The 25,743-nt window shown below is 41.0% G+C and overlaps 1 protein-coding gene across 1 annotated transcript in view; it reads right to left on the bottom strand.

The window, feature by feature from the left end:
- Positions 1-1,616: 1,616 nt before the first annotated feature.
- The window catches only part of Itprid2 (ITPR interacting domain containing 2), a 35,779-nt gene continuing 11,652 nt past the window's right edge, over positions 1,617-25,743 (bottom strand). Inside the window, 10 exon segments of the mRNA XM_038336351.1 lie at positions 1,617-2,742; positions 3,631-3,749; positions 10,416-10,853; positions 11,451-11,516; positions 12,617-12,767; positions 13,364-13,491; positions 13,571-13,648; positions 15,455-16,633; positions 18,061-18,149; positions 21,878-21,950. Of these exon segments, the coding sequence (XP_038192279.1) occupies positions 3,645-3,749; positions 10,416-10,853; positions 11,451-11,516; positions 12,617-12,767; positions 13,364-13,491; positions 13,571-13,648; positions 15,455-16,633; positions 18,061-18,149; positions 21,878-21,950 (2,307 nt within the window). The 3' untranslated portion in view covers positions 1,617-2,742; positions 3,631-3,644.

Below are 25,743 nucleotides of genomic sequence, written 5' to 3' on the forward strand. Positions count from 1 at the left end.
TAATACGTGTTTGTGTAACCAGAGACTGTGCATTGATTTCCCGGCCTATTAGCTCAGGTTTCTTGTTAAGTAACTCTTACATTTTAAATTAACCTATTTCTATTAATCTATGTATTACCTCAAGGCTATGGCCTACCAGCAAGTTTCTGGTGTCTGTCTCCTTTGTCAGTTACATGGTGTCTCTCTGACTCCGTCTACTCTCTCTAAATATCTCTTTCAGCCTGGCTATATTCTGCCTTGCCATAGGCCAAAGCAGCTTTATTCATTAACCAATAAGAGCAACACATATACAGAAAGACTTTCCACATCATGTTTATGAATCTAATTTAGAATCTTCTTCAAAATACTTAAAGGTGTTTTTTTTTTTGTTTTTTTAAAAAATAAAATCTTTGGACTACAGAAATGATAGAAGGAACCATAAATCATCTATATATGGATTTACTAAACAATGACTCAAGAACACGAGTAACAAACTATAGTGTTTACCATAGACGGCCTTGCTTTTAACTGCCAATTCCTTCCTGAAAAGGAACGGTACAGCCTGAGCTCTGATCTGTGGCGCTGCCTGTTGTTGGTGTATCATTCAGTGGCTACAGACTTCAAGAATCATCTCGGGGCTGTCTTCTGTGCCTTCCTTTGTGAGGGCTCTTGGCACAGTATACTGAGCTATGAACAGTGTGCACCTTCAGAAACACTACTCCCCAGGCACATGGTAACTTAAACTCGATGCTGGTGTGCTAAACTCTCCACTTCTCTGTCTTTAGTCTGGAAACTTCACTCAAACCAGAACACATTTGTAGACTTTTTTTTAACCACTTTTAAGTTATACTCTCTCAAATTCTTTCTTGAAATTGGACACTGCTAAGCATACTTTATATGAAAAGATGTATCTGTTTTCAGTCCCCTCCCCGCATCATCCTACATCGCTCAGCGTCTTGAACATGAAGATTTCCCAAGAAACCCAGGAAGAAAAGCATAACAGAGAATGCATGCCAAGTGATCTGTCTGTTGGCACTGCCTGCTGTTTCAACTGTTAGACCACCAATATTAATCATCAAAGCATGGGAGTCTTATTCTATTAGAAATAGACTGAAATTGTCTAAAAATTCCCATAGTTGCATTCCTTACTATCCCTGTGGGATGTCTGATTGACACGTTTGCCATCACTGTCACAATCATCCGGTTAAATTCCTGGAAAATTTGACTAACAATAATATTTTATATATTATTTTTCATTTATTTTTTGAGGCACAGTGACATGTAGTCCATCCAGGCTGGCTTCAAACTCCTGATATATCTGCATCACATCTACAATACTGAGATTATAGGCATGCATTTCATAACTGGCTTTTTATCTGTTCTTCATAGTTTAACTGTACATTTTAAAGACAAGGTCAACCTGGCCTTAGATGGGATCGTAGCCCTGGGCCGTTATGAGCCTGTGAGTGTCTTATTACTGTGCCTCCTCTTGGTAGTGGAGACCGAACTCCCTGAGCATTGCAGGAGTCTCACCAGGGGAAAGGAGGCTTGGTAAGAAGTTCAGAATTATTGGTTAGTCATGAAATGTAATCCAAATTCTTCAGGTTGCAGGTTAATAAATAAATAAGAAATTAACATTTTAAGCAAAATAAATACTTTATTGTTTTAATGGGTTTTTGTTTCTTAGAGATCAGCCTTTATGTGATATTTCAAATATTTATAAACCTTTTAGATAGTTTTTCAAAGAATGCTAATATTTCAAGCACTTTGACTAAAATTTCTCACATAAAGTAACATATAGGAATTGAAGATTACAAATACTAAAATACTAATTTCTAATATCATTTGGTTGTTACTTTATACATTTATTTGATACATAAAATACTGGATAGGAGACTTTTTTAAAAAAGAAAAACTAAGACTTTTCTGGTTAAAACTGAATTAAAATCATTTAGGCGTGAGGAAAACAAATCTAAATCTCATTTTGGAAAAAAACACAAAAACCAGCTTATTCATTTCTATTCTATCCATTCAAGTCACAGATCCCATTATCTTAACAATACTATTTAGTCTAAAAGACAGAGAAAATGTCTTAAAGTAAGACATCTGGACAATGCAGGAATACATAGTGTTTACCATAAGGCACATAGCTATAAAATTACATTTGTTTGGGCAAAGCAACAAGGCTTACAGTGTAAGAACATGAAGTATCCGTAGGTAACCTCATGAAATCTACCCTCTTGCTTCTCAGTAGACTCCTCAAGAATTGAGTGCATTTTTAACAACATAACTGTTTGTCTTCTTGGAAGTGACTCAATAAAGAGCAGTGGAGGGAAAAGTCATTGGTTGCTTCAAGCTCTCAGAAGATGAATCTGTTATTGCACAGTAAATACCTCATAGAGGTCAGTGTTGTCGAAGCTAGTCTGAAGAAATATGTTATAAGCTGATTATGTCTGGAACTCTTCAAGTTTTATAATTCATTCTATGTAGGACATCAACTGGAAAAATATTGACAAACAAATAAATACTAGACTTTCAAATGGACAGTCTGATAGTTTAGAAATGAGCCAGAAAAGTGCCTAAGTTTCTATGTATGTTTTTAAATTTTTATGCATAGAAGAACACTGCATACAGAAATGCATACAGTCCATTGTGTACAGTAGCCCAGTTCAGTAGAAAGTATCCTCCAAAGGCGAGCAACACCTCCACCAGCAGAAATCACTGATAACACCAGTATTACAGCTAATGGGATCCATCCCAACCCTAAGAAGAAGGAAACGTGAATATTAAACATTCTTCAAATACTATTTTGAAAGTTTTTTTAATATAAGATTTATTCAAATAAATCCATATATATATATAAACATACATGTGTATTTGACTGTCTATCTTCATATCTAACTCTCATCTATCTATCTGCACATACATGCATACACATATGAACACTTGCACATAATCCTCTGGCTGCTGTATATTTTTTGAGAGTTAATTGTTTGATTCTTGGCTTTTGAAAAGAAATCCTCTGAGCTGGTTATGACATAACTTATTAAAGTATTTTCTTGTTTCCCACAGCTGAACCATGGGTAGCACTTTTCATGTGACAGGGGACATAGAACACCTCCACTGTGACAGTCGTGCAGACTACTGTCCCTGCTGTGCTTACCAGCACTGCTCTGCTAGTGATACAGTTTATAAAAGAGTTGTAGTGATTCATCTCAATAAGAAAACCACATAAAATTACTTAATAAATTGTGAATAGAAATGGATCTATGGAATGTCTGTATAAAAAATAAAAATAACAAGGAAAGGTATTACAATTTTTTTGACTAATTCTCAAACTCTTGCCCATAAACTGCACATCTAAGGTATAATTTAATTAATATTAAGGTAAGCTTTGGGTCTAAAGTCCAATTCCAGGATTTATTTATTATATTGAAATTCCAAAGTAAACACACATTGTAGGCAGTTCTGTTCTTAAATTGAGCTGTCTATACTTTACATGAGGTTAAATGTGGTTTTTATACTGTAGGACAACTAAGACACACGTTATGAAAAGAAAAATTTAGCTAAAGATAACAAACTGCACTAAAACTAAGAATTAAAAAGGCACCAATTCATATCTAGTTAAATGAAGGAATCAATAAACATTACCTAATAAATTCCATTCAGTGACTGTCCTGCTTAGAATTCGATGCTTTACTTGAAGACACTGCTGCCAAAAGGCCACTTACAATTTCTCGCCGAATCTCCCCAACAATAGACTCTTTAATCTATAATGGAAAAAGAGAAAAACACACAACTTAATAACAGGACTAAGATTTGTTTTGTTTTAGTTTTCAGAAATAAATATATCCCACTTGATTGCTATAGTTGGTTAATCACAGAAGGGGTCACGGTGTTCACGGCAAGCACAAAGGAGCTCGCAGTGCAGGCCCACCCTCAGCTCCCATCAGACGCTGTGGTCTGCGGCAGCACAACCCAGCCAGCGATAGTATGAAAACAGTCACAGTTCCTATAGGACAAGCAAGATTAAACCATCTCGTAAGTTACTTCACAGTGACCTGCAGGAACGAATGTGAGGCTCGCACTGTGAAGTCAACAGGATTCAGAAAACCTGCAAGTGCAAAGGGATAGGCAGGCAGAAATATTCTGCCTGTTTCCACCAACTAAAAACTGAACATGTAGAGAAGTTATATATTGTTTTAATCTAACATACATTTTAAGTGGACAGAAGAAACTTTCATTTAATAATTAATAGTTATGTTTTAAATATTATAAACATACTCAAAACAACAATCCACTCTAAAATTAATATTATTCTTTAGTTTTATAGTGTGCTTGTCACCTGTCTAGGTAAGAACTTTCATCTTGGGTTGGGGAAAAGCCAGTCAGTAAAGTGCTTACCACATAGGCAAGAGGATCTGACTCTGATCCAAGAACCATGCAAGAAAGTCAGTTGTGGTGATGTGTACTTGTAATTCAGGCATCAGGGAGGTAGAGACAGGTGGGTCCCTGGAGCTCACACTATCTGTCTGTCAGTCTGTCAGTCCAGCCTAATGCATGAACTCAGAGTCAGTGAGAGATCTGTCTCATAAAACAAAGTAGAAACATGTTGAAGATGACACTTGAGGTTGTCCTCTGGCTTCCACAGGCACATCCACAAATAGACACCCAAACATACACACACACACACACACACACACACACACACAGAGAGAGAGAGAGAGAGAGAGAGAGAGAGAGAGAGAGAGAGAGAGAGAGAGAGAGAGAGAGACTCACTTTGCTTTTAAGGAAAGCAAACAGACCTGAGGCAATGATCATTTGAATTAGGATTTTCTTGTCTAGATATCTAAATACAACATAAGACTACTTTTCTTTCCAATGATAAAGCCTCACCTCCAAATAGCTCTTTGTAAAGGCTTCAAATGTGCATTTCCTGAAGTAAACTGATAATGCATTCCCATATTAGTACTGTGCTGCTTTCAACTAGCTCTTAAATTTTCTACAATTCCACAGTTTCCTGTCAGCCTGATCTATTTCCTAACACGTTCCTAAATACATCCTGAAAACATCTCAATTGAAGTCTTTCTAAAATGGCTCTGCTATGCAAAACTGGGACATAATACCCAGACTTCTATAGACTCTTCATAGGAGCGAATCAGGGCTAGAGTGACGGCTCCGTCTAAATGCGAGCCTCGCACCAAAAAGACAATAGAAACACTCATGTGACCTGCTACACATGTTAATAAACATAGCTTTTTAAATTTATCTCTTACCACCATTTTTAGAACAGTAACAAAAGTTTTTGAAATTCATAGCATTATAGGCCCATTTTTAAGTAAGTATAAAACATGAACACCAGATGGTCATAGCCACAGTCTATAAGGCAAACGCAGTAGGTAAGAAAAGGCCAGTGCAAATCTGCATTTCACAAGATGACAGGCACTCTTTCTAAGGCAACTATAGTCAGACAACTTTACGACATCTCCTTCCTGCTCATCATTTAAATACACACTTGCTAACAAGTTAGCACATGATATACCAATTAAAAATGAATGCTAAGCATTTTGGATAACACGGATATTACTGGCATAAAGAATGAAAGAATACCTAAGACCCTAGCAGGGTGAAATGCCTCTGTAGTCCCAGTCATTCGGGGACTGGGACAGGAGGATTGCTTAAACTCAGGAGTATGACTGTATCTTGAACAATAAAAAACAAAATAAACAAACAAACATGACTCTCTCCTGTCAGACATATTTTACTATAGATGGGTACAGACAACGATATTGTCTCTAAAGCAATGAGAGGAGGTTACGTGTGGTGGCGCGTGCCTTTAATGCCAATGCTTGGCCGCAGAAGGGGTTCCAGGACAGCCAGTGCTACACAGTGAAACCCTTGTCTGGAAAAAACAAACAAACAAAAAAGACAGAAAAGTAGCTACATGTAAACTAGCACTGAAGTAACACAATGCCTATAATATCTATTTCATAACTAATCATGGAGAACTCTTAAAGTTCTGAAGTTCTCCATTTTATACAGAGACAGGCGGGTTCAGGAAAGACAATTCTAGGGATGGTGGTAAAACTACCTTTGTGAGCTCAATCTCCAAGGCTGTGCAGACTTTAGAGGGACTACCCGACATATAAAAAGGGCTGTTGGTCTTGCTGGTGTGACACGGGAGGCTGCATCTACACAGTGCCTCGAGCTCCAAAGCCGTGACCCTTAAACAGTCTCTAAACGATTCCCAAGGAATATATGACAAGCTGTGTTTTTACCAAAACACATGTTTCAACATGTGAGATGAACTGACAGTTGTAAACCAAGCCCAGAAGCTTAAACAAACACAAAAAACCTTTACTAAAAGCATGGCAATCTATGTTTATTTCTCAACATTCAGTGTTGAATTTGCCTCTGTGAAAATGGCATGTTCACATATCCAAGATATTGTCTTTTTATTCCTACGTATATGTACATTTTCTAAAATATATGTAAATAGTTTCAGGCCCCATCACACATACCATATCACAATGACTGGGGCAAATTCGAAGGCCTTACTGACTGTGTTTTCCCCAACTGTGGCATGCAGACAATCTGAGCAAGGGTGTATCCTCAGTCTGACAAAAGTGTAAATGCAGACTGTGTATTAAACACTTGTCTGAAAGGTCTTTGTGTCGACTTTCTCCTTCCACAGTGGGGCTCCCCTGAATTAGCACACTGTAGTAATGAAGTGCTCAAGACCTCACATGGTACCGCGATGGGAACAAAGGCCTGAGAGTCACCATTGTTTCCATGCATGGGACTGCAGGAAGAAGCTTCCTTGACTGCAGCTGCCAAGCATATTTAATCCTTACCTGCAGAACTCTTCTACCCAAGACAGAGCTCGCCATCCTGAATGGAGGCTTTGTCAATGGGGCGCAGGGACCACAAGTTTATAAGGAAGATAGAATCTAATTTAATTTTCTTGGTAGCAGATACAAAATGTAAGAACTTGAAATTTCGTACCATGGACATTTAAATTTAAAAGGTTACCAGTCAGAATTAATGGAGTACGGACAACTCAGTATTTTAAATATTTTGTAAATAAACTTTTAACATAAAACTACCTAGCTATGCTATGACAACAACAGGAATTGCTTTTGAATTTTAATGAGCAATGACCAGTGTTATCTATGCATGCATGTTCTCAAAGTACTCCAGAGAGTTTGATTTGCTAATTATAATTATATCAATATTGTTTGTGCCTTGTTTATATAGGGTAAGCCTTCTTTGTAGCCAGCAAGGCTACAAGTGTTAAGGCAGATTTCCTTCAAATGGTGCCATTCTGAGCTGAATGGCTTCTCCTGAAGGGTTTAGTAACACATTCTAAAAAGTTCATCAAACATTTGTCCAGCATGCCAATTTAGATGTTGACAAAGTATAACATCTTACATATTTAATGGGAGAGTCCTATAAATGATTAAGTATTTCTCTAGGACCAAGGCGGCATAATGGAAACAAATGACTTCTTCTACAGTCTGTGCTATTGGCCAAAGAATCAATGTTCTGGTCTAAAGTGAGCAGTCTCTTCCTAGGAAATTACCTGCAACATGGATCAGGCCAATACATTTTTTAAAGTGGGAGCTCCGGCATGCATTAAGAAGCAACCATGCCAAACGAGCAATAGGACAGGAAGTCATGTTTTCAGACCTTCCTGACCAAAGCAGGCTAAAGGAACAAAAGTATCAGAATTTAGTAAAAGAAAAACAGAGTTAGCAAACGTGCCATGAGCAAATGCATACAGAGTAATTACTTAATCTAACTCAGGGGCTGTCCTGTGCTTAAATACGCACCTAGGGACAGATTCCTCCACACAGGCATACCTGACGATGGAGGCTTGATGTACACTTCGCTAAATGTTAGCCAACCATCACCAACATACAAAACTAACTCCATCTGTGGAACAAATAAACATGCCCAATTAAAAGCTTCCACTAGTCCATAGTCAAGTCTGGAGAATACATAAGAACCATGCAGCCTGAGCTACACTGATTTTGAAAATGGGCGCTTGTTCCAACATGTCAGAAATCCTGGGTAACAACATGCATGTAACACAAATGTAGCGTCTATTTATTTGCATTTCATCCTCAAGATGCATGAGTGGCCACAGAAAGTAGCTTACAGCTGAACCCAGGACTCAGAACACAAAATGCAGAACTTACCCATCCACCAACACGGTCAGCCCTGTACACAGCCATTCCTACTCACACCCGGCAGTGTAGTTTTGTTAGATTCCAGACCATCTTTTCACCCCACGATAGTGACCCCCATGCGCTGGCCCTCCCAAGCCCCAGTTCCACAAGCACAAGTCAAATGTTTCCAAGGTCCAAGGAACATTTTCACATTGTATGGTCTGCTTCCAGACTGTGTAACTATGCATAAAGCCACGCTACTGTTTTGATAGTTTTCTGTCTTTTGCCCTTTCTAGTGTCGCTGATGAAATCTGGAATGTTGTCTTTCCAACACTATTCTACCCAGACAGGTCCTATGGTTTTACTGCACGTTTCCACAGCATGTACAGTTTCAGCATGACATCATCTGTGTGTTCACAGAACTCTGTTTACTTTAATGTACTTTTTAAGCTACTGATGTGCAATAAATGATAGCATCATATATGTAAGCATCAATCTTTGGCCTTAGGAGCTCAATGGCCCATTTGAAGAAAGATTCTATGCTACAAAGTGATTCTAAAAGTACACTTATATTTACATTAGAAATAGTTTAAAAATAGGGAACCCTAGTTCCTCTGGCTTATTTTGCTCCTAAATTGTTAGTTCTTGAATAACTGAAAGATTAGGAAATCTGCATTCATGAGGCAAGAAATGTTGTATAGTGTGTACACGTGTGTGTGAGTGTATGTGTATGTTTTCATATGCTTTAAAATCACAAAATTCATAAAATAAAAAGGCCTAAAAACCTGAAAACTTTTTAGGGATCACTGTAAAAGTTTTCTATTTTCCTTGGGGTTTGTCTTCTTTAGCCCGCTGTAATTTACGTTACTGATTTTATGGCTTACTACTACCCTAGATACTTTGTAAACTGTATTGCTGGTTTCTTTTTGTTTTTCCTTTTGAGTAGTCCTGTGCTAAGGAGGGGGGTGTCATACTTGGAGCCACACACATACTGAAGGCTACCTTTGCTGGGGGTCACACTTCAGCCTAAAACTTTTGCCACTAAGCTACACATGAAACCATAAAGTGACTTTTAAAATATATAATGTATTCTTCTTTTTAGCTAATGGCAAAACATAAAAGGTGCTTATGTCAGGGATTTTGGACTGGGTGGAAGGAAAAGCACAACTGTGCTCCCTCTTCACGGTTATTCTTAGGAAAACAGAACAGAAAGTATCCCGGGTGTATAACCTCCACAGAGTCAGATTAAAAAGCCATCATGAAGCTTGTCCATAGTGCTTTTCTTCTTAATGATATACACCAGTTTATGTGACTGTAACTCAATAGTAAAATTAGTGCTGTAACTTAAATCTCCAATCCCCAGGGGCTCAGATGCCAACAGTTTGGCTCCTGTGCAATGAGTCTCAGAGGTGTGCCTTTTGAGAGCCACTAGATTAATTCACATGTGGGCTCATAATTCCACAGGCTACAGGAAGTCAAAGAAACTCACAAGTGGGGACCAGGTATAAAGTAGCTGGGGCACAGAACCAGCCGTGGGTGCTCTTTGTTTGCCTGGCCCCTAGAGCTCCCTTCTCCCCTCACAGCTAACACAGGGCAAGCAGCCCTGCTCTGTCCTTCTGTCCTGCTGCAGCCTTCTCTACTTGCTGGGCTGCAGCACAGGCAAATGAACACAGAACCACGTGCTTAGGGGCTGAAACCTCTGAGCACAACAGAAACAAACCTTTCCTGTATCAGCTTGTTCTCCAGGGCATTTTGTCAGGGCGATGGAAAGGTCACAGCCATTCTATACATTTTCTCAGTTAACTTTTAACCGTATAACCTCCATAGATGTCCGTGATTCCTTTGGTAAGCCAGAACTATGGTTAACACTTTAGGAACCCACGCTGTTGTTATCCAGGGTAAACCTCTTTTTCATACCATGTTTCAATCTATGAACAAATCATACAATTTCTACACTTTTCCAACCATCAAAGGAAAAAGAACATTCTTCTCAATCATTAATCACCTACTTATCTCATGCCAAGTGGAATTTTATAAAATGACAGCTCTAATTCTGGAAGAAGTCTAAAGAGCTTTCCCGCCTTCCACCTTTATGAACAGCTTCTGCACCAGAGTGGGAACACCCTGCAGGATGAAATCCACAGAAACACGTGGGGTGGGAAAGCTCCTGCACCCACTGCAGTCAGCCGCACACGTCAGCAGCCTCTGAGCAGATCTAGCAGGACACACGAGCGCAGCGGCCCACGCACGCCAGACTCGACCCACCTCCCGTATGACTTGCTGCAACTCATCCTGCTCCACGTTCCGATGCATTTCCTCAGCAGCGGGTAGCAGCTCCTCTTGCTCTTCCTCCAGGTGAGATGGAAGTCCCACAACCTGTGAGGCTTCCTCAGAACTCTCCAGCTCTGGAGGTGTCTGCACAGAGCCTGTTCTGGAGGGGGCTGTTGGCGTCAGAGCAACAGAGGCTCGGAAGATCTTTCTCGCCACTAAGCGGGCTCGGGGTTTGCTTCCCGAGTTGCCAGAAGGCCCCCTGGATCTTCTGGTGTTGTGGGAGGGGCTGGAACAGACGGAAGATGACTCTGATGTGGCCTGAGAGAAAACGGACTCTGAGCTCTCTCCAGGAGGGATTTCAAACCCCATCTCTCCAAGTCCCAGGCCCAGCTCCGACTTCAGGTACGACTGCTCCCGTATCAGTTCTGTGACCTGGGGGCCAAAACATGGCTCTTCACTCAGAAGATGAAGACTGGTAATTAAGAAGGGCAAATCCCAGCTGTGCTTGCTGTCCCCAACTATCTTACTAACTGGCCAATTTCATTTCCAAAAAAGAATTTAAATTCACAGTAATCTCAAGTCATAACTTGGGAGTGTAAGAAACACAATGAAGTGAAATTGTACTAGTTAACACACAGATGTCTGAATTATTTCATGGAGGAGCAATTAATGAAAAATAAAACAGCTGCTCAGACGGCTTTGCCAATGAGTCTACAATGTATGTAATGACGATAACATAAGTCATCTTATAGATCCTGTGAAGACCTTCATCTACAGGAAAGGATCTTTGGAGGGTAAACAAAGTGTTTCTACAGTGCATACTTCCTTCATGGTATGGAGACAAATCACTATCCCAATAAAGCTGGCTTTCTAGGGGCCCAAAATGGCACTAGATTTCTAAATGGCAAACCCACTTTCAATAAATTTAACTTCCTGACCTCTGTATTTAAAAGCAGCATGCCTTGTATAGGAACGGGGCAAACTGCACACTCACAAGGCGCCCCGGTGCCTGGGAGGACAGAGACTTACTGGCTCCATGACGTTCAGTGGAGACGAGCAGGACAAGTTGTCAGCACTTCTACTGCCACACATCCCCTGAGGAGTAAGGACAACACACGCGCTTACACACGGACAGTTTCTCAAGTGGCAAATGTGTCATAGGAACATCACTTTATGTCACAAGCACTGTAGTAATCAACTGCCATGAGTACCACCAGATGTATCACTGTGACAGCTACACAGACATCTGCTGCTCTGGTCCCAACACACTTCTCAGAACAATGGCTCAAAACCACAGGAGCATGCATCCGTAATGATTTAGAATATTATTTTATCTATGAGCATATACAGCTTCCTTTGTATATGTCTACACATGCATCCATTTTAAACAAAATCAAACATGAAAAAGTAGGATAAAATTCAAAATTTCAAATGAACATATTTTATAACTGGAAAGATAGTGGCAAAAATCAGAATATAATGGTGAAGCTCAGATTCCATGGGATAGCACATTAGAAATACTGAGGAGTGACAGAACATGAGGACAAACAGTGTCCCTTTCTTTATTCTTGCTGTATACACAGATCACATCATGACATCACACTTGGTTCCTTAAGGAGATGGGAAAGGCACCCGAGGCACTGCCAGGGGATAGAGCATGATTTGGCCTAGGGGAGTCCTCAGGTTCAATCTTCAGCATCAGAACAAAAACACAAAGCAAAAAAACACAAGGAATGGAAAGGAACTACACTGAAACAAAGAAAAAATTCAAAGGCATAGCCTATTTACTTAAACAAGGAAGCCGGGTGAAAAGGAGTCATATACTATGTTCTTTGTAATTACAAGCAGGGACACGAACTTAAAGTAGTCATATTTTAATTTGTTAAAATTTTTCCTTCAAAACCAGAACTTTTATGTTGATCTTTGCTTTTTCTATTACTGAAAATTATCATTAAAAATTTCAATGTATTTCTAATTATACTAATTATGGAACTTATCATACTTTATACATAAAACTAATGTGTATAATATGAAGGTAATTAAGGCAAAATTAAATCTTCAGTAAGTAGGATGAAAACTACTTGAACATCATGCATGGTTCTAAAGCCATTAAAGCAAATGGTTAAACAAATCCCCAGTCCTAAATCACACATTATGAACAACCCTACTTGGGACTCTGGACCCCGACAGCGTACCGGAAGCACAGAGGATCGGAAAGGGGAAGGCACCCGGACTGCATGGAGCTGCTCATCCAGGCCCAGCAGCCGCTCCTCCAGCTGCATCTCCAGTTCCTGCAGCTCCATTCGGACAGAGTTCCGCAAGCCCTGCAGCTGATCCACTTCATACCTGTAGATTGTGAGAAGCGTAACTTTAGAAAAAAGTAGCCGAGTGATTTCCAGTAGTGACTAGAAAAACTAGACACTTTTGAATACTGTGAACTAATGAAATGTTTACAAATGATTGCAGTCCCATCAATTTGGACAGAAGCAACCCTGGGGTAATGACTAGGTCTTTTTTAAAAAATAGTTTTTTATTTTTATTTCATGTGAATTTGTGTTTTGTCTGCATGTATGTCACATGTGAAGGTACTGGATCCCTTGAAATTGGAGTTAAATGTGAAGGTACTGGATCCCTTGAAACTGGCAGTTATGAGCTTCCATGTGGGTGCTAAGAATTGAACTAGGATCCCCTGGAAGAGCAGCCACTGCTTTTAACTGCTGAGTCATCTCTCCAGCCCATGATGAGGCCTTTGATCCCCTGCACTGTCACCTCTGTAAAGCAGACTACTGAGAGTCTTGCTTGGCACACTGGGGGCACAGATATAACTTCAGTAAACTCCCCATGCCTATCTCTTACCTACACTGCTTCACTAAAGACAGAGTTCAGGGAGTGTGAACCAAGTGATGCTGAAGGCCCGCTCTCTAAAGACAATGAAGCTTTACCTGTCCTGCTCTGTCATATGAGGGTACACCATGGTCTGCTGCCGCAGCATGGCCAACTCCAAGTCCATCATCTGCGTTCTGAACAGATTCAGGCTCCGTCTCACGACTTGAAGCTCCTGAAAGGTATTCTGAAATGCAACCGAGTAAGATTACACCTCTAAGTAACACTAACTACCTTGCAATGGAAAGGGTTAGGAGGGAACTTACTTCATAAAGAGGTAGAACAGACGACTTCTGAGTACTGTATGGGGCAGCAGCAAGATCAGGTCCTCTCATCAGGGGGTACTTCAAACAATGAAACAGGATTAAAAGTCAGGTCAAAGTGGCTACCGCCAAGTTCTCTAAGGTGCTAAGGCTATTGTTAGACATGCATTATCATTTCTCTTTAAGCTAAATCAAATCCAGCAACAATGTTTTATACTATAATCAGCAATGAAAGAAATTACTCTCTAATACTACCTATTATTCTTAAATATTTCAGGTCCAAGTTACTCTTTTTGGGAAAAGAGGCAAAAGTGGTGTGTGTGTGTGTGTGTGTGTGTGTGTGTTCACAGAACTCCCTTCTTGCCTTAAAAAATTAAGTAAAAAGCCAACTGAGACTTGGGGGTCTGAAGCAAATGCAACAGCAGACTGCATCACACTGGTGTGGCTGGAGAGAACAGCCAGCGGCCATCACACAGACTCTCAGTGGGCATATTCTATCGTTATAGGCAGAGACGACAGAGATTTGCCTTGCCCAATCTCACAATGTAAGGAAGAAAAAAAAAGAAGTTAAAAAGAATAGTGTAAATGTGTACATGTGTGTATGTGTGAGATCAGCATGTATGTGAATGTTTGTGTTAGTGTATGTGAGTGTTTGCAATGTGTTTGAGTGTGTATGGATGGATCAGTGTGTGCAGATGCTCAGTATGAATGTGCATGTGAGTGTGTGTGTGAAAGAGAATGTTTATGAGTGTGTGAGTATCTGGTAGGAGGCTATGACGTGAAAATAAGCAAAAATCCAGTGGGCTGAGCTGAACTTCAGACACCACTGAAGCTTTGCAGTCCATGCAAAGAACGGCAAGGCCAGAGCTCTGCAGGTGGAAAAGAGCAACAAGATCACCCGACCCAACCAACCAAGTGACAGGTGCAGATTACCCAAAAGTCAAGGATACAGAGAACCCTGCGTGCCCTGCTGCTCAGTATCACCCAAGCAAGGACACAGAGAATCATCTGTCTGCTTGGGTGAGGTGGGGAGTGGGGCAATTCCTCGGCTACACTCATGGCCACAGCCCACAGGTGACGCTGCTGGCCTGGAAAGGCATATCACAGAGGCACAGAGAGAGGGCTCTGAGAAGTCTCAGCCTCACAGAAGGACAGCAAAAATGCCGAACAGCGCAGCCACAGCCAGAACTGTTCCACGGGGAAGGAGAAGTAAGTATATCTGATCGGACTGCAGACCATTCGGGACAGTTGTCGGGGACAAGGGTGGTATCTAACACGTCTATTCTATTGTTCTTTGAAGGACTGCAACTCTGATTTTCACCAAAGCGGCTTCCCGTCCACTCTTTCATGGTAACAGGCGGCATGCACTGGGCATTCACACTTTACCTGATTCTCTTCAGAGCGGTTCCAGTTTTGAGCCCATGGAAACAGACTAATTCTGTGCCAGAAGGCAGCATCAGAGGTCAGCGGGTGAAGAGGAAAGCCTAGTCACAGAACTATGAGAACCAGGAGAACACCGTGCCAGCGGAGCCAATGAGAAGACTTTAAGTTAGGGGACCACACATCCAAATGGCAGAGAGGAGGAAAGGCTGGGGATGCTTTTAACAGGACAGCCTGAAGTTTCGGACAAAGAGAATGAAGGAGAGGCTAAAGGCAAACACATGAAACAGTACCTCCTCTCAAAGAGGAGGCTGTCAGCACAGAAATGAACTGTTTGGGATTAGTTACAGCCTTCCCCCACAAAACGGGGGTTCTGTCTAGAGAGCAGGTAGAGATGAGTTCAGGCAAGTAGGAAGGCAGGCCGAGGTGGTTTGTCTGCTCAGTTCTCACTTCCTGGTGACTTAAGAAGAATGTGGAACAGTAAAGTGTGCCGCTCTCTTTTCTCACCTGTGAAAGGTTCTGTAGTGAGTTTCTGATATCATGCAGCACTCTCCGCAACTGCATCTCTATGGCAGAAGGAGGATTCACGGGGCACGCCCTGTACGGGTGGGCAGCATGTCTGTGTGCATAGGGACACCCGAAAGGAGAAGAGAAGCTACTACACGAGGTGCCCGATATGTTGGGGACACTGTGGGCACTCAGAGTTCTCATGTGTTCACACAGGGGCCTGTCCTGCCACTCGTGGGCAGAGTGAAGGGAGCAGGTGGACTGGGATATTGGAGCAAACTGTGGACAAGGGGGAAGCCGTCTGTGGGGGCATTCCTCCGGCTGCGTCGCCTCACTCTGAGGGGTTTCTTCTTTCTTCACAGAGGACGGGGGGATGAAGATGGTGGATTTAACCACAGACTGACCGTCATGCTCAGTCACTTGCTTTTCCAATTCTTGTTCCTCCTCAGGTGTGTACTTGTAGGTGAAGGAAGGCGGGCTGCACCTGGTCTCTTTTCCTGGAGATAATCGCACATTGACAGAAGACACAACCCTTACTGGGCTAAGTAAGGTGGTCGGCAAAGACTGAGACCTTCTTAGGGGATAGCCAGCTTTTGCAAGCAAGTACCTTTGTTTCAACAGATCCTTTGATTTTATTAGGCTCCGCCCTACTCTCTGAGCAGACAGATTGCACACCTTCATCTGAGCTCTCTGCAAGGCAGTATTCACCCTCTCCACAGAGGAGGGAAACCCAGTTCTCTTTTCAGAGCTCACAGCGCTGCACTGAGCTTCGATGGAGGCCAAGGGCTTGAGGATGTGGTGTGTGGTATACTGGGGGAATTCACAGCCACCGCCCCTCTCCACATCGCTGTCTTCACTCCCTTCCCTTAGGAGCTCTCCAGCCTCCTCCATGGCAGCATTCTCGGGGTCACCTGGATCCCTCGGGGACTCTTTGCTCCCAGTATTCTCTGCAGTCTCACATGGAGGGGAATCCTGGCTGTCTGCGTTCATTTTGTCAGCAACTACGGCCACCTTTGCTTTTCCTTTCTCAACAGGGGCACGAGACTCCTCCTCTGACTCGTTAAAGTAAGGCTGGTCTTGTACTGTAGGCGTCACATGGTCTTCCCCAAGTGAGGTGACAGTGGTCTCACTGTCACAGCTGTCAGCACTGCTCCCCATGGCTTGCAGGGATTCGTGAACCTGAAATGGAAACCATTTGGGAGGATGGGAATAAAATCAGAGCCACCACTGACAAAAGACTGCAGATGAAATATGTCTGCTATCGTGGTTGGTTTGGTTCTTACCACCTTCCTCCCCACTTACTCATCAAGATTGTTTAAGGTCTATTTTTCTTCAATTTCCTTTCCAACACTTGCCACTGACTCACAGAATTGGACAAAAATGTCTTGATGTTCTCTTCCAGTGCCTATAATTTCCCGAGCTATCACCACTTTCCTTCATTCTGAAAGGATGCACGTTCTTCCCCACATCTAACCATGCTGCATTTGTGATCACGTGGCTCCAGACCAAGTGGTCCATCCACAGATGTATGGTCTTCAGCTCCTTCCCTAAACCTCCGATGCTAAGACATAGAAACTTCTTCAAGGAAGCAGTCATCCTTACTTGAAAACCTAGCCAAGGGTCTCATCTTTCCTTCCTCATCACTGGCGTATGGTGCAGGCCACCTTTCCCTGGCTTATTTCATCACAACCATATGCCCTCTTCCCACTGCCCAATTCTGTTGTAGTCCATTGTTCTTTATTTAAATGTATTTAATATACATAACCTGCCAAGTGTCATATCTTAGCCTATTTTATCTTAAGTATGCTCAAACCACTTATACTAACTTACAGGTGAGCAAAATTATCTAAATCAGTCTTGAAAACACAGTGAATCTAACCAGTCTTACCCATATGTACAGGGCCAAAGCCACTCACTGCAACATGGACAATCTAATAGTGGCCGGCCAGAACACCAAAGAAAAATGACCCCTCCCCTAGCTGTTATCAGCTGCCAATAACTCAGGTCAGGGCAGATCATTGGGATCTCCTCTTACTGACTCTTCCTGGGTCTTTTTTGGGTGTGTTGCTTGCCTGTTTACCCTTCAAATGTCATGTTTCTAGAAAGCTCTTTTTACTTTTTTTCCCTTATCTTAAATTTCAAATTTTATTGAAGATACTTTGAATACCTTCATGAGCATCCTGTGACTACACACACCAACCCACCCACAGCTCCTCAAGGATAAAGAAGCCCCTGCTTCCTGGGTCACCTAGCACAGTCTAACTTTCCACAGAAGTCCACAAAACTAGCAGAAATACGAGTTTTCAAATAAACTAGTCATTATAAAATGTTGGCATATACAAATGTAAACAAACAAAAAACATCAGGCCAAGCACTTTAATGATAAAGTAATTTAGTCACTAATAATACAAAATTAAGATTTTTTTTAATATTCTGAGATCATGAATGAGTAAAACCTGAAATTTATAGTCAAATACTTAGCCAAGATCTATATTCCAGATCTATATTTCTATTTCCATTTGATGGACCACCCTGCAGTAAGACATGGGCAGAGCACCGTAAGCTGAAGATGTAGTGAGAGTGCCTACTCCAACAGGAAGCGGTACCTGAAGATGATTGAGCGAGAGGCAGTCCGCAGAGTCCTCAGCGAAGCCGCTGCTGTCGGAGTGCTGACTTGCAGTTCTCAACAGGTGATCTGTCAGCAGAAACACACTGGTGAACAAAACTGCATAGGCCTGCATGGCAGCAGCACATTCATTGATACGAGCCCCAATAAAGCAGCCCAGATTACCTATAAAAAAATCACGGCTTCAAAGCATGGCAAGTAAATCAAGTTCAAGTAAAAGTTGGGTCCGGTTTCCTATCAGAAACCCTCAGTATTCACTTGCTCATTAGGCTTCAATGGTAATGCATTTGGTAAATCCAATAAATTTTTCTCTTACCATAGAGAAAAACAGGACGAAATAAAAATTATATTATGTAAATCTATAAAAGATAGTTAAGTGCCGGTCGGTGGTGGTGCACGCCTTTAATCCCAGCACTCGGGAGGCAGAGGCAGGCGGATCTCTGTGAGTTTGAGGCCAGTCTGGTCTACAAGAGCTAGTTCCAGGACAGGCTTTAAAAAAAAAGCTACAGGGAAACCCTGTCTCGAAAAACCAAAAAAAGAAAAAAAAAGATAGTTAAGTAAAATTAGAATATTATATGTAGAATGCATTTTAAAAGTTTTATATCTTCTTAGTATAAAAGAATGAAATTAAGGGCAGTAAAGCAAATCATTTGAAATGGGAGGGTATTTAAATATATTTGTAATGATACAAGTATTTGTATTAGGAAATAATTCTTTCATAAGAATTATACCAAAGTCAAAGATTCAATTAATATATAACATTGCTAATATTGTAAAAACATGTTTTTACATCACAAGGCTCTAATTTCTACATATATAAATATGTATATATGCTTTTAAGAAAGATGCTCAGTACAGCAAGCAAGACGACACTTGTTCCACACGAGAGCTACCACAGAGGGGATGTTATAGCTAGTTCATTTGCAAGGATCTGAGAGACAGGAGCGTCTTACAGAACTTCAGAAACAATAGCCAAATACAGTATTTACCAAATAATTTGAACCAGATAATATGACTAAATAAAATTCAAAATTAAAGTTCACTTGGCTTTAAAACATCCCACTGGAGTTTGAGGGCTCATGAGATGTGACTTTGATCCTATTAAAAACAGAATAACTACAGTTATGACAACAGTAGTTATAATATTAATAAAGCTCTATAATGAGTGATGGAAGTGTTCCGTATCCTTACCAAACCTAGAAATGCTGGAATAATTACTACACTCAATTTTAACAAACCCTTACCACCAGTTCTAATGGGAATTAATTTATTCAAACATGAACTAACAGTAAATTAAGCTACATCAGCGCTCTTGTCAGTGTGCTGGTGGATCCATGTCTTTGCTATGCTTTGCTTTTTAACTACAAGCCCATTAAGCCGGGGGAACTTTATTCTTAATGTTCTGGTATGCAGACCAACAAGGCAATGCTTGCTGAATGCCTCAGTCTTAACTCTCCACACAACAATTGAGCAGTGATATAAATGATCTAGAAGCTAAAGTGCCTATTTGGTTGGGAAAAGGGAACTTTGGTGGAGTACAGAGAGGCCAGAAAGACCTGTTGAATGTGCAGCAGAATAAGGTCTGAGCCGGTTGCCCTCAAAGCTGAGCACCGTGTGACCCCCACAGTGTGAATAGCAACGGAGACTATGCAGGCTTCAGAGTGAGCAGAACAAAGAGCTTAAGTTTTCAGTGACTCCTCTCCTCTGCAGATTGGGCTCAGAGCCCTCCACTGCCTGGGACTACTTCAGAAGGCAGGAAAATATCCCCTTAGCTGCAAAGCACACAGGACTGCTGTGCTCATCTACAAGCCCAGAGACTGAGCTGCAGAGAAAGGCCTTGCCTACAAGCAGCATTCTTAAAGTCTGAATATCCCAATTTACGGTCTTTAGGCAGACATTTCTGTTCCATAAAAAGCATAGTTCTCTTCACCTGAAGAGAGGCTCAGCAGTAAAGAACATTTGTTTTTTGCAGAGGACCTGGGTTCGATTCCCAGCATCCACAGTTCTCTGTGGTTCATAAATAACGGTAACTACAGTTCTAGGGGACACAGCACCTTCTTCTCGCCCCCACGGACACCAAGTATACAGACTACATACAAGGAAAATAGTCAGAAAATAAAATAAATTAAGGAAATTTTATAAAATGAAACCACAGTTCTTCATCAGAGAAATTTAGAGCTAAGGATTAACTCTCAGTTCTGAAGACATTGAATATTATCTAAATTTAAAAGTTATAAGAAGTATTTAAGTGTGAAAACATAAAACAAAACATGAAAACCATCCGCTCAGTATCAAAGAAACTAAATACAATCAGCATATTCTCTTCTAGATGTGTAAGGAAAGTCTGCTACGTCTTCTATCACAAGACCAGTGCTGGACTTCTAGGAATGTGAAGCCACGCAATAAACATGAGGCTGGGACACTCTGAGCCAGAGCCTTTCTGAGGTGCAGGAGAGAAGAACAGAGTCCCTGCCCCTGAGGTTAGGGAACTTCAACTTGTAAAGTCCTACTAGTGAAGCCGTGCACCATTTCTATTACAGCTGTGGAATAAGTGGCCTGCCGTGATTCTAATTCTGAAATTAGGATCAGTCAATGACATACCACATTACCAGAATTCCTTCCCAAATGGATAAAACGTAGCTGTTTCCTGACCCCCTTTTTTGTGAATGCACACACAAAGCACTCTTACTGCTAGTTTATAAAAGATTTATTCACAAATATGTTACTAGATTGTTTGCGCTGTGACAAACAAGAGACCAGAGACTGTGAGAGGAAGAAACTCAGGTGTGGCCATAACTGAGTGAGTCTTCCCCATCCCTTAGCTCCCTGAGACAACTTAATGCAATTTCACTGTTTTCATCCTTGCCTATCCACCTACGGCAAAGACTGAGGCATCACTTCAGACCTCAGATGCAGATATACTTATTTATGGACTTAAGAAGGAAGGGAGAGTCAGTGAGGAAGTTCATTTTGTGCCTGGCGAGAGCTGCAGTCCACAGGGCCCCATTCTTTAATGCCACACTGCAAAGGAAGAGAAGTCACACGCAAACTGTCCCTCAGGAGGAATTTCAGAGATCAGGAGGGCAAACATATAATTTTCTATTCTAGGAACATACATATACATTTTTGTTAAAAAAAAAAAAACACGGTGGTTTGGTATGTGTAAGGTTTCAAAAATAAACAGTCCTACCTGCAGTGGCCATTGAATTCCTTCCTCTTTCCCTAAATACCAAAAGCTCTATGAATCTAAAACCAGACTGTCTTTTCTAGTTGCAAGTCAGAAGTGTAGGGATGGATCCAAAGGTTCTCCGGTCAATAATTAATGATTTAAGAGGAAAGTGCACCTGTGGCCACTCACCTTTGAGCGATACTTTGAATTTATCTAACTTGGTTTAACAATTGCGAGCAAGTTTTTGCCAGTTACACCGCATGTATTATACTTACAAGATGTGTTTGCATAAAGAAAACCCAGCCAGAGAACAAGAGTTTCCAATCCGGCCAATGTAAAAGCAGTCTTGATCTGTTTCAGCACATCTGCAGATCTGAGTACTATTTGGAGCACCCAGACATGTTTAATGAGGTCATTCCAGGATAGACAATCTAATATTAGTTTATAAGTATAAATGTCTCCCCTGCATAAAAATCCCACAGTAATTATACGATAAAATGATAACACCCCCCCTTATCCTAATCTTTGCACACTTACTGCTCCTACAGAACTGATGGAGAAACCCCTTGTTTTCCCAACCCAAAACATAGAGTAACCATGGGGAACTTGTGGGCAGTGGTCCACTTACCTCTCTTTGACTTGGCAAGACCTAGCTGGCAAGTGGCTGGCACGTGAGGTGCCTCTCCCTCTGTGCTCTGAACCTAAAAGAGAATCCTATGTAGTTAAGAAAATCTATGGCAAGAATCAAATATCTCTTGATGGTAACTCATCAAACAAATCAGTCTAACTAAAGCATACAAACATCACACAGACATTCTGTCTCTAAACTGTCAGTGTGTCCCCACAGCCATGTCTTCCGACTGCGTCCCCAGAAACACGCAGCACCTACCTAGGTAGCTGGGGAGAGAAATAACATTACAAAGTCACTGCACAGGCAGAAGTGCAAGAAGCACTGCCACACCAGGAAGCTGTGCAAATCTTAAACTCTGCAGTAGTTTCAGAGGGAAAATGCTAATCTATGTATCATAGGAAGTGATGGCTGAGCCATATTTGATACACAGATTAGCATTTTTCCTCAGACTGAAACTAAAGTTTAACATTTAGGCAACTTCCTGGAATAGGTCACCTTTCACCTATGACACCTTTTCAGAAATGACGTCATTACACGTGACATTTTCCTACAGTTATGTGTGTATTTAAGTGGAAAGAAATCTTAAACAGCTAAAACCTTGAAAAGTCTTACCCATAAAATCTCTCTAAAAATTCTATTAATGGAATCATCAAAACCTACAAAAATTGCCTGTCTTTGTCCTACCTGCACAAATATATCCTTGTCAGGAAATTCTGATTCTAAATGCCATCCGCACCCTGTGCAGACACTAGCTAGCTATTCTAATCTGACTAACTTGTGTCATTAAGAGGAGGCACATGCTAATTTCCCAATACTTTATGACATAAAAGTAAGTGGAATGGCCAAACACAGCTTTTCAAACCTGAACAAGTCAAAGAGCAAAGAGCAAAGTTTTAATTTGAAGCCTGTTATACTTTGAGCAATTGGACTTAATTTAAAACTAATTAATATCCCATAGGAATGAATAGAAAGCCAACATGTGTGTGGCATACACACCACACACACACACACCCACACACACACACACCACACACACACAACACATACACACACACATACATACAACGCTGCCCTCCACAAAGTGTAATGCTACTACGGCCCAGATGGGGAATGTCTGCTGTGATGTGATGGCTGTACTCTACAGTGTCAGGAGTCTACAGCTATGGCCTGAAGAACTGGAATACTATCCTGATAGGAGACATATAAAGCAAGCTCTACTGTGCTTTGCTACTATTTATAAATTATATTATTCAAAGCAGCAGATACAAGTTCAACCGGAAAACCATTGTTTTAAGTGCAAGGGAACAGAACACATTTTCTTTTTATATTCAACAAAAGGTCTATTATTAGCTGCTACTCAGGCCCAACCTAATACAGACAGATTTCTAAACAACAATCATTAACTAGACTGAAAGAGTGCAAAAGAATCCAGACAACTATTATCTTTTAGGAATCTAGGTTAGACACAAACAAATTACTATTTTTCACCCTGAAATGTAGGATTAGCAAACCATTTCTATTTCCTAAGAGATAAAATTAATCACAAAGTAGTGCTACCTTCTCTAGCAGTCTATCCTCCCTGATGCTATTTTAGGGGAAAAGAATACTTTGCCTTCTACTACAAAGCCCTGCATCTCCACACTGACAAACAGAGAGGGTCCCTGTTTTACAAAACTGACGTTCACTGAGCCTACTCTCACTCAGCAGATTTTCCAGTGTTAAAAACAGCGAGCCATAGCTTATTTCTTAGCTCTTATTGGTCCCAACTATGCAACAAACAGATTTGAGTGGAAAATCAGGAAGCCAATACAAAATGAAGATGTACACAGCAGGCGTTCCTAGTGCTGTGTGGTAAGCTGGCCGTGTGTGCTACAGGTAGCCCTTTGATTACATTCTTAAAAATATAATCAAACATAACTGAATTGAATTAAGTAATAGGCTTTCATCATACAATCCTGAACTTTGTAAGTTTAAAACTTTCCATAATAAAAGGAAAACAAACAAATAAGCAATACAATTAAGTCAAAATAATAAATTAGGTTGTTCCTTAATGTTTGGGGGACAGCTTTCTGAATCAGTGTCTGTACATCATGGCTTAGAAACTAAAGAAATCCAAGAACGTCAAGCAGAGAGGCTGTTGGGGCTATGACAAGAACTCGAGCTCCTGTGCCCTGAGCTCACCACTCTCCACCCAGCCATCTGATCCATGGGAAGTCTATGGTGCAGTCAAAAGCAGCCAGTCCTGAGCTCCAGCCTTACTTACTTACGATTCCTCTCAGCCTTCTGTCACTGACCTTCACCCATCTCTGCTTCACCCATCTCTGCCCACCTCCACCTGACATCATAGGGGAAGATTGCCATCCTTCAGAGAGATGGTGAAAAGCCCCTGTTGGGAAGTGCTATCTAAGTGTCAGGAAGGTGTGTGTTGGGGGGAGGGGAGACAATTGCAAACAATCTTCTTTGTACTATTATGTAATTCTGTAATTACTTGTAAATTTCCTTAAAGAAAAGAAAACCACTAAGTTTTTTAAACACACAAACCACAGTTTGTTTCCCACTGTTACATAATTTTTTTAAAAGACTTTAGACATTTATATTTAAAATAAAACAGGTCAAAACACGGTGGATACTGGGCACATCAGGGCAGACATCAATTGTTAGAATTGACATTCTTATCTCCAAAATTAGAACTAGAAACAGGCACGCTGGAACATGCCTGCAATCCTAATATTTGGAAGTAGGAGAATCAATGTGAGTTCAAGGTCAACCTCGGCTGCATAGCAAGACCTTGTCTCAAGAAAACAATTCCACAGCCAAATTTGGAGGGACAAAGGAACAGTGTCAGCTGTTCCTCAAGTATCTGACTGATTTGGAGTTATTTAAATTCCAGATGAATAAATAAAATAAACCCTAAAAACTTAATGCTAAAAGTAATAAACTTCATTAGTTACAAACCAAAAATAAGTACAAAGATAGGATAAATGCTCAAGAAATATTATGTATGCACTCAGTAAGGATTATATTTAAGTAGTTCAATAGCACTGTGAGAGGACCACCAGGCACACAGGGGCGGGCTCCCAACACATTACAGACATATCTTATCCACAAAACATGAGCAACTGTTCATTCAGTAAGATCAACTTTAACTGTGAGTCAGTCACACATTTGATGCCTAATCCTTAGAGTTATCATGCTATTCAAAACAAGCCAACAAAAACCAACAAACAAAAATTATCCATTTAAGCCAAGAAGTAAAATCCTCTCCCCGCAACCCAAACAAAAACTGAGAAAGTATTGAATTTCTGGATCTTTTGGGCATTCTGAAATGTTTTTTAGAAGGCAAGCTGACTTTTAACTAAATAGCCTATGAGCTTTTTCATCTTTTTCTTTGTCTTAAATATAAGAAACAGACACTTCTCCTGGGCCGCATCTGTCTTGTCGTCTGCTCGGCTCTCTCCACAGTTAAACATCTTCCTACTTAGGCCCTGGTTACCGTCACATCTTACCTCCTGCCTCACCCAAGGAACCACAGCAAGCTGCTGGCCTTGGGACTGCTTGGAGAGCTGGCTTTTTCTAAGAGAAAGAACTCTAACCGGTATCCACCCGCTGTTCCACAGGAACAAAACACTCTCTACAGGACTCGGACCCCAACTGAAGGGTGTCTCCCAGAGAAGCCGTGCTGGCCTCCTCTGAAGGGGATGTAAGTCGCCTCAGGAGGACTGCTCTTTGTCCTATCATGCTTAAGAGGAAATGAAAACAACACATTTCCTGCTTAGTTATTGTTCTATAAGCTTTCTCTAAAGTTCTCAAAGAAAAAAATAGAATTCTAGGTTTCTAATGCATTTTTAAAATAATATGAAAAG

Source organism: Arvicola amphibius, chromosome 7, assembly GCF_903992535.2.
Source record: "Arvicola amphibius chromosome 7, mArvAmp1.2, whole genome shotgun sequence".
Taxonomy (NCBI): Eukaryota; Metazoa; Chordata; class Mammalia; order Rodentia; family Cricetidae; genus Arvicola; species Arvicola amphibius.